Source organism: Cannabis sativa, chromosome 2 (assembly GCF_029168945.1).
Source record: "Cannabis sativa cultivar Pink pepper isolate KNU-18-1 chromosome 2, ASM2916894v1, whole genome shotgun sequence".
NCBI lineage: Eukaryota > Viridiplantae > Streptophyta > Magnoliopsida > Rosales > Cannabaceae > Cannabis > Cannabis sativa.
Genome location: NC_083602.1, coordinates 66,170,319 through 66,180,295, shown reverse-complemented (window position 1 = coordinate 66,180,295; position 9,977 = coordinate 66,170,319). Strand labels below are relative to the sequence as shown.

Below are 9,977 nucleotides of genomic sequence, written 5' to 3'. Positions count from 1 at the left end.
TTACCCTTTACTCTTCAAAAATTATATTTATTTTATTAAATTACCATTATTTTATAAATTGAACAAATAAATAATATTCTTAGCAAAAAAATATATTTATCATGTGATGAAAATGTACACATTCTTAAGCCTAATTGTTAAAAAATAAAATAATAAAATTACATATAAATATTAAATAATTAGTATATGATGGTAACATCCAAAAGGGTGAGAAGTGGAGGAGGATTGATAGGGTAAAATAGAATTTTGTTAGTATGGAATTAGCTTTCAAGTGATTTTATAGTGGAAAAGTAAATCCTCAGTTTAGGTGAATTGTAATTCCTTTGGAATGGGCTTTCAAGTTCTAATAAAGAAACCAAACACTTGATTGAGCTTTCTTAAGGAATAGCAAGTCCATTCCAATGCTCATTCATGTGAACCAAACACCACCCTAGTTCTTAGGAGGAGCATGGGCCAGGTATTCTTCACCTGGCAGGTCAGTGTCAAGGCCCCCGAACAATTTTTGACTACAAGGTTCTTGAACCTCGTTGGAGTAAGTGTAGAGGGAAGAGACATCCAAGCAGCCTCTAGCTCCCCTATTTGGGGCAAAAGCTCTAGGATTGTCAGTTCCTCCTTAGCATGATCAGTTCCTACACATGATGGCAGCTCATCTTCATTCAGAGGCTCCCTAGCCCCATTATACCCCCTAAGGGGTTGTTTGTGAGAACGCACAGTGTTTGACAGATCTCCGGGCTGGTCGTGCCCTTTCCTCAGGCTCAGCAGGCCTCTCAGCCAACTAAATAGGCCTCTTAGCCTGCTCAATAGGCCTCTTAGCCTGGTTAGCCTATGCAGCCTGTCCCTTTGCCATCAGTTCAATAATGAGGGTCAGTAGAAGGGGTTGCACAATAGGTCTGCTTTGTCTTGGCCAGGTTTGGATCCTGACTAATATACTGTGCAACTTTAATGGCAACCTCAGCCTCAAATGGTTTCTTCACAAAGGACGATCTACGTCCCTCTGGCAATGTGTTAGGGACACCTAGCCAGACAATATATGTCCAAGAAACTGGAAGAAATTTCCTCCAACCCCGGTTCAGTTCCCAAATGAAATGACCGCAGTTGTCTCCTCTAATTCATTCAGAGTGGTGGGTGGTGTTGTATTTTGGGTTCAGGGGAACCACTAGTTATTTCCAAGTCAGAGTATTTGCTGGAAGAGCTAGCAGGAGAATTATTAGATGAAGAACCACTTGCCTAGACAGATTGGCATCTATTCAGTGCTCACCTCCCCAGTAGTCATGCGAATTCATCTGTGCAAAAGGGAAAGGGAGGTGAACATCCAGACAGCATAAAAACCATACGGGTAGCATCTAATTATCCAGCCAGGGTAAAAATACCTTGTATAGGCTGACCAGGGTTCCTAACAGATCCAAAACAACCTACTCTGCAAAAAGAAACCATGAAACTCTGGTTCTTCATGTTCTTCAAGACCCATAATTTAAAATGTGGGAAACAGAGCCAAAACTCAACTTTTTTCAGTTAACAACCCTACATTTACCTATCCTAGCACCCCCGTGCAACCATTAAGGATGGGTTTCCCTAAACCCACGACATGGAGGTTTTTTTTCACCTCCAACAATGTTGTAAAATTAAAAAAACAACATAACTTTTAAAGAAAAAAGGAAAGGTTGGAGAAACTTACTCAGTGGGTGAAGCTTAATCCGAGCTTGAATGCTCAAGACAATAGCTAGATTCCCACTTCATGAACGATGGTTGATAGAGAAACGCGAGGAAAAACATTTTCTTAGAGTTTTTCTTGATTTTTCTCTTTGAAAATTTTTGGAAGTTAAAATGAAAGTAAAAGGGTTTGAGGAGGAGAAATGCCTTTATATAAACCTCATTAATTCAAATTCCCTCAAAAATTAATTAAATGAGAAATTGATTCCCCAAAAAGTTATCATGGGGAGGTGGAAAGAGAAAAAAGTGCAATTATGGGGGAGTACAACCATCAGTACGATCGCTCATCAAATGTAATTTAAAACTGCCATAATGAGAGCTGACACTTAATGGTCAATTACTTGAAGAGACTGAAGTGTGACTGTTCATTTTCGCACGGAATAATTGCTAGGATACCAACCACATGGAGCTCACATGCCTGCCAGCATTCGTACAGGTATCAAAAGTCTCCATTAGGATACACGTTCGTACTAGGACTTGAGGGCCAAATGTTATCTCAAAGTTTGCACATCTCACATGACACTTACATGTGGCATAATCTAACCAACTCTTTAGCCTGACAAGTAACCTCCAGGTAAAAGTGTGCCTGGCATGTCCCATATGGGGCTGACATCCATAAGTTGAAGATGACCTTTCATGAAGCATCTGGCCGGGCCATCAACATGCAGGCCACATGAGATAAGGGTAACACCTTGCAAGAGAAGTTTTACAACTAACCCCACAAGAAAGACAAGTCTCGTAGAAGGCCTGACTGGGTAGTCAAAATGCCAGCCAGAAGAAACACTGTCAGGAGTGTCGGACAAGGCCACATGAGCCTTGATCTCTTCTTCAACAAGCCTCCGTAGATATCTCAAACTGAATCCTACAAACTCGAACTCAACAAATCTATCTGAGAATGAATGAGCTTCAACAGATTGTTACTGCACCCAAGAATATAGGGATAGTTACCCTTTAATTACTCCCTTTACGGAGCCAAATTTAATAGCCTTTTCCCTCTAAATAGTGAATGAATTCACAAGGGGAAGGGACTGAGACCTAAAATCATACTCACACATCTAAGAGCATTTTGCTGAAAGATATTCTCTGTAAACACTTTGAGAGCCGTAGCTAGAATTCACTTTGTCTTCCTTAGTGATCTGTACGATATTATCTTACAATCTATACAACTAAAAGGGGAGTAGGTTATTACGCACATACAAGGGGGCCGAACCTCTATAATTGTTGTGTGCTCTTATTTAATTTTTGTTTTTAATTCCTTAGTGATGATTAATCAGTGATTATTTGACTTTGAGTAAATTAGCTATTTTTCTAGTCGATATTATTGTCGAAAGTTTAAAGAATAAAATTGCTAATTATTTATTAAAAAGTAAGGAAACGTGAGATAATACTCTTTAAAGCAAACATCACAAAGTCATAAAAGAAGATCTTGAAATAGTTGCTGCGAAAAAACAAATCTAATTGCTCATATCTACAATATATACACTCATAAATAAGTTTTCCCAAATAAAGTGAAACTAGGGACATTTTCATTCTTTTAATGTTTCATATATATGTTACAACAGATGATGTGATGATTAATCGTTTTTAATCAATTGTGACCAAAAACACAAAATCTTTAATTATAATTTTTAAAATGTAAGATATCAGTAGGTAGGAGGTTTGTTTAGCAATTAGTAGAATACTGTTACTCGTAACAAATTATATTAAATTAAGAAATAATTGAATAAAAACAAAAAACATTCAGAAAAATAATAGTGAGAAGAAGAGTACTGAAATCTTAAACAGGCATGGTTTGTTGGGTAGCTGTTGTCTGAAGCATCCCTCAAATTTTAAATATATGAGTCTGTCCCTTCTTACTTAATAATACGAATAGTCTCTCAATTCACACTGTAGTCTTTCACTGTCACTTGTTTAATTCTTTTATATAAAATTCCCTCCAAACCTCCAATAAAGACTCTTTTTTGGTGTTCGATTTTCCTTTCATTTCTTTCTTTTGTCTCTTTCTTTCTCTTCTATGCCCCTGGTAAAGTCACTTTCCAGCAGTTTTTTCTCGGCTACCAATATTACATTTTTCACCTCTCTAAACCCCAAAAATAATTCTTTGAGTCTCATCTCTCTCTCTCTCTCTCTCTCTCTCTCTCTCTCTCTCTCTCTCTCAGAGTCTATATCTAAATCTTACACGTCTTTGTTCTAAGCAGAAATGGCGGTCAATGCCAGAGGACAAACTATACAGCTCCAAAATCAGAAGAGATGGAAAAACAGAGCAACCAGTCCCGAGCGGAATATGGTTTGGACTGAACCAAAGCTCAAACCTAATACAGAGAAAAAAGTACCAGTTGTTTACTATTTGGCTAGAAATGGTCAGCTGGAGCACCCTCATTTCATGGAGGTCATTCTTTCTTCACCTGAAGGACTCTTCCTCAGAGGTAATATATATTTTTTTTTCTTTTCATTCTTTATCACGGGAACCAAACAGAAAATCTTCTATGTAGAATTTCTCATGTGTTTTTTTATTGTTTCAGACGTTATCAACCGCTTAAATGATCTCCGAGGCAAAGGCATGGCCACCTTGTACTCCTGGTCTTCTAAACGGTGTGTTTTCGTTCTCCACTTGTTTTTTTCTTTTTCCATACACACTAATTATTTGATTATTTTTAAGATTGATTTATTTTACGTTTTGGGTTTGAAATTTTCAGGAGTTACAGAAATGGATTCGTGTGGCACGATTTATCAGAGAACGATCTCATATACCCTGCACACGGCCATGAATACGTTCTCAAAGGCTCAGAGCTTCTTCTCGACCCGGCAGCCTACGATCCTAAAGTTCTCGAATCAGCTTCTTCTCGGTCTCTCCGGCCTCCGCCGGCAACTCAAAATTCCAGCGGAGATTCTGATTTTCCGGTGGTTGTACGTCGGAGAAACCAGTCGTGGAGCGCGATTGACCTCCACGAGTATAAAGTTTACAAGGCCGAGTCCATCGGCGAGTCTATCGGTAAAGCCGCCGCAGACGCGTCTACTCAGACCGACGACAAGAGACGTCGGCGGCGACAAGCGATTAGGGAAGAGGACGAGACGGCGGTTGAACCGGAGGAGAAAGGTCAACGCCAAATGTACGAAAGTCAAAGCACGGAGCTGAGCAGGGAGGAGATTTCACCTCCGCCGTCCGATTCGAGTCCCGAAACGCTGGAGTCTCTGTTGAAAGCTGATGGACGGCTGATACTCGGCAGTAACGGAGTGAACGAGGAGGATGGTTGCCCGAACCGGACGTCCGAGAATTGTGGGGGTGGAAAAGCTAAGGCCTCGTCGGTTCTAATGCAGTTGCTATCGTGCGGTTCGGTCTCGTTCAAGGACTGTGGTCCCACTTTGGTGAAGGATCATGGGATGTCGTTGATTGGTCAATACAAGGCTAGGCTGCCACGCGGTTCAGGGAATCCAGTGGGGACTCGTTCGGAACAGTCTAATTTTTCTAGGGTCAAATTGGAAGAGAAGGAATATTTTAGCGGCAGCCTTGTGGAGACAAAGAAAGTAGAGGTTCCTGCTTTACAAAGGTCTACTTCGTACAATGCAGATCGGTAAGTTTAAATTAATTCGTTTGCTCAAATATTTTGTGACATAAATGTCAAATAACTAAACTCAACGAAATGTATTGCCCTTATTAGTAGACTTAATTATTGTCTTTTCTACCTTAATTAATGTGGCCATACTTTTTGTACCCTTATATTGGAACACGGAAGCTGTTTATGACAAGAATAAAGAAATAAAGCAATGTTGGAAAAAATTGATAAAAGGCTCCTTATGAGCCTTTAAGATCAGAGTAAAGTAGTACATTGAAATTTCATACAAGTAGAACAGGGTATGGTTCTTTGCCCTGTTGCCTTTTCATTTTTGTCGTTTTGGTTTTGATAATAATTGTGATAGAGGCACAATTTAATTGAATTTATTTGCAAGATTCGTGCGTATCACACCAAAGCCAGCTGGCTTTATTTACTTTGTAGCACAAACATAGTAATATTTTTACACTGTACTGCGGTACGTAGCTGAAGCAGCTTTTTGCAACCGTAGTTATAATGATCATATTGATTTGAATAGCTGACCTTATTCTGTATTAATAATGTGTGGGACCCTGAAGTTAAAGATCTCCCAGCTGGGAATTTAAGTCTAGAAAATCTCTTTACCTAGCAGATGATGATTAAATATTTATCGGTTGGGGCAGCTGGTGGGGTCTTTTAGCCAAAAGTATAGAATTGAATATTTCTTTTTCATGTTGCTCGAGAGACTCGTGTATAGTATGCCTTAAATTTTAATTTGAACGAGTTGACTTACTTTTATCGATCTGAATTATAGTTTTATAGTAAAAACAATTCTAAAAGAGTATCGTATTACAGGAGTTCGAGGTTGGAATTGGCCGAAGAAGAAGTTGGAGGAGTTCGAGCCAAATGCATACCGAGGAAATCAAGGACATTGGCAACCAAAAAAGAGACCGCCAGCATCACCACTAGTACCTCTTGTGACAATGGCAGTAATAATAGTAGCGAACGAGGCAGCAAAAGATTTGAGTTTCGTCCATAAATGAAATGCACTGTAAGATATGGAGATGTTGTAAATTGAAGCTGATCAAAAACGTAGGAAAAAGGGAAAAAGGAAGTTTAGTTTTTAATATATGGTAAATCGAAAAAGGTGAATGAAAACGAGAAAATTACTTGTGGCAAATCTACGCGGTAGTGGTGAATCAAGAGTCACGGCATTAGAAGGGGCACGTAAATTAAGAGGGAACCAACAAGAATGTGGCCGCGTTTTAGCTTAAGAATCTTATTATAAAGCTCACTTCATTGTTTGACTGATTGTACATTTTAGCTTCGAGTTTTGTAAGTTAGAAGTCTTTCGAGTAACTACTTTTGGTGCCTTGGTGTTTGTGGGGGGTGTTGAATTATATTTTTCTTTTTCTTCTCCTTAATTTCTGGTGCTTCGGTACTAACTCCTAGTGTAGCTTACAAACCTTTTTGACTATATGTAATTTTGACTTGTGAAATTAACATGGAAAATATAGAATAATGTTCCTAGGTAGTATCATTCCCGCTTTCTGCTTCATCGTTTCCTAAGCACGCACGTGAGTTACTTGGGCAGAGCCAGCATGATCTAGAGATAGGAGATGGGTGAGGTATTTTGGTTCCACCAAGAGTGTAGCAATTTGTGTTAAATGGACAAATAATTAAAAGGGAAGTTTTCAGTTATCTATTTATAATTTAATTTATGTTCAAAATACGGTATTATAGAAAACTAACCACATTTACTTATTGTTTTCTAAAAATACGAAGGTTCATGATAACCACGCCTCCTCAAGCAAAATAAATAAATAAATAAAAATATGCTCTTAAGACAATAATTTAACCTCAAATAACTCAAATTAAAAATAAAAATAATTTTGGTTCAAAAAGCGAACAATTAATAGTAAAAAATAGAAATAATTTAATCTTATATACCCATACATATATATACGACTGTGTGAGTGTGAAATGAAAACAACACAAATTAAAAAATGTAAATAATTTAACCTCGAAATATAAACTATAATTTGAAATAAAAAAATATGATAAAAAAGAGAAACTACTTCAAATTAAAAATTGAAATGATGCAAATTGAAAATAGAAACAATTTATCTTTGGAATAAAACTATAATTTAAAATAGAAAAAATATCATAAAAAAGAGAAACAACTCACATTGAAAATGCAAATAACTGAAATTAAAAATAAAAACAAGTTAACGTCAAAATAGAAATTATAGTTTGAAATGGAAAAAATATCATAAAAAATAGAAACAACTCACATTAAAAATAAAAACAACACAAATTAAAAATAGAAACAATTTAACCTCGAAATGGAAACTATACTTTGCAATAGAAAAATATCATAAAAAATAGAAACAACTCACAATGAAATTGTAAACAACACAAATTAAAAATGGAAACAATCTAACCTCAAAATGGAAACTATAATTTGAAATGGAAACATATATCATAAAAAAAATAGAATTGAAACAATTTAACCTCAAATAATGAAAACAACTCAAGTTAAAATAATAAAAATAATCATATACATGCATATATAGTTAGTATACTGTAATTTGTAATTTATTTTACAAAAATATTAATTCATCAACTTTTTAATTTCAATTTTTGTTTTCATTTCACAGTCACACACAATGCTATATACATGTATATGAGGTTAAATTATTTCCATTTTTAACTTGAGTTGTTTCTATTATTTGAGGTTAAATTATTTATATTTTCAACGTGAGGTTTCTCTATTTTTTATGATATTTGTTTCCATTTCAAACTATAGTTTCTATTTCGAAGTTAAATTGTTTTTATTTTCAATTCTAGACATTTCCTTTCACAGTTAAATACAAATTATTTCTATTTCAATGTTATGTTATTTCAATTTCAATGCTAGTTGTTTCTATTTTTTTTAGGTTAAATTATTTTTATTTTCAACGTGAATTGTTACTATTTTCTTATGATATTTGTCTCCATTTCACATAGATATATATGATAGTTGAATGCAAGTTGTTTTCATTTTGAACTTTTATTTTTCATTTCAATGTGATTTGTTTTCATTTTCAATGTGTGTTGTTTTCAATTTTAACTATAGTTTCTACTTTTGATGATATTTTTCCATTTCAAACTATAGTTTCTATTTCGAGGTTAAATTGTTTCCATTTTCAATTTGTGTTTACAATTTCATTGTGAGTCATTTTTATTTTTTATGATTTTTTTTCTATTTCAAACTATAATTTCCATTTCGAGGTTAAATTGTTTCCATTTTTAATTTGTGTTGTTTCTTTTCAATGTGAGTTTTTTTTCTTCTATTTTTTCTATTTTAAATTATAGTTTCTATTTCGAGGTTAAATTATTTTTATTTTCAATTTGTATTGTTTCTATTTTTTATTTGAATTATTTATATTTTTATGATACTTTTTCTATTTCAAATTATAATTTACATTTCGAGGTTAAATTATTTACATTTTTAATTTGTGTTGTTTCCATTTCACACACACACAATGATATATATATATGGGTGCACTCTTAATGGGTACTATTAGAAAATTTAAAGTTTTTATGCTCAATTATCTAATTAAAAAAAAAAAAATCTCTCATTTTTACATCATATGGGTTGAGATTGTTCCATCGGTGAAAAAAAAAATCAAAAAAAAAAGTTTTTTAACAAAAAAAAAAAAAGAAAAGAAAAAAATGAGTTTGATTTAAATATATTTATATGAACATATTTTGATATAGTGTAAAAGGAGATATTTTTCATATTTTTTTAGTTAAGTAGTTAAATTAAGCATAAAAGTTCAAATTTCTCTTTCATTATTCGTCATTAGATCAAATTTGATGGTTTAATATTTTTAAAATTAATATTTATAGTTAAATTTATTTAGTAACCATTCATAGGTAATACCCATTGAGAAGTGTTCCATATATGAGTTTAAATTATTTCTATTTTTAATGTTAGTTGTTTCCGTTTTTTGAGCTAAAATTATTTTTATTTTTAATTTGAGTTATTTGAGGTTAAATTATTTTTTCAAGAGCTCTATTTTTTTTTTTTTGGAATTACCTCATATACTGTTTTGTTAACATTTTTTTTTTTAAATTTACGGTTTGGATTTCTAAAGTGGTTGCAGCGCTAGTTGCAATAGGGATTTCTATGTAGAATTCCGTAAAACTGCAAAAAAAAAAATATATATAAAAAAAAAACTATATATTAAAGTGTAAAAATAAAATAGCCCTCTTTTTTTTTTTCTTTTTTTTTTGTTTGAGGGGGTGTGATTATCGTGAACCTCCGTATTTTTAGAAAACAATAAGTAAATGTAGTTAGTTTTTTATAATACATAAATTAAATTATAAATACATAACTAAAAACTGCCCTTTTATTAATGTGTAAATTATAAGAAAAAAACATAAAAGTAAAAAATAAATTGCAAATTACAGTATACTAGTTAATTTCTCAAAAATAAATTACAAATTACAGTGTACTAGCTAATTTCTCTAATCAAAATAGAAAGGTGCTTTTTGTAGAATTACATGTTTCTACTCTCTCTCTCTCTCTCTCTCTCTCTCTCTCTCTCTCTCTCTCTCTCTCTCTCTCTCTCTCTCTCTCTCTCTCTCTCTCTCTCTCTCTCTCTCTCTCTCTCTCTCTACGTTATCTATACTTGTTGCAACTTTGTTACAAAGAAACAAAACACGAAGGTGTTATAGTGAAATTTTTTT

At 33.9% G+C, this 9,977-nt stretch overlaps 1 protein-coding gene across 1 annotated transcript; it reads left to right on the top strand.

Moving 5' to 3' along the window:
- The first annotated feature begins 3,470 nt into the window (after nt 1-3,470).
- LOC115719565 (protein SOSEKI 5) lies at nt 3,471-6,774 on the top strand. Its single transcript, XM_030648661.2, has 4 exons — nt 3,471-4,136; nt 4,233-4,302; nt 4,407-5,282; nt 6,096-6,774. The coding sequence occupies exons 1-4, from the start codon at nt 3,911-3,913 to the stop codon at nt 6,277-6,279; spliced, it is 1,356 nt and encodes a 451-aa protein (XP_030504521.2). The 5' UTR covers nt 3,471-3,910; the 3' UTR covers nt 6,280-6,774.
- The last annotated feature ends 3,203 nt before the right edge of the window (nt 6,775-9,977 follow it).

What these genes read in the sequence shown, in the direction of transcription:
- LOC115719565 (XM_030648661.2), top strand. Translation starts at nt 3,911, where the DNA reads ATGGCGGTCAATGCCAGAGGACAAACTATACAGCTCCAAAATCAGAAG. An exon ending in TGAAGGACTCTTCCTCAGAG is followed by an intron (nt 4,137 to 4,232) that starts GTAATATATATT and finishes TTATTGTTTCAG; the next exon opens with ACGTTATCAACCGCTTAAAT. An exon ending in ACTTCGTACAATGCAGATCG is followed by an intron (nt 5,283 to 6,095) that starts GTAAGTTTAAAT and finishes ATCGTATTACAG; the next exon opens with GAGTTCGAGGTTGGAATTGG.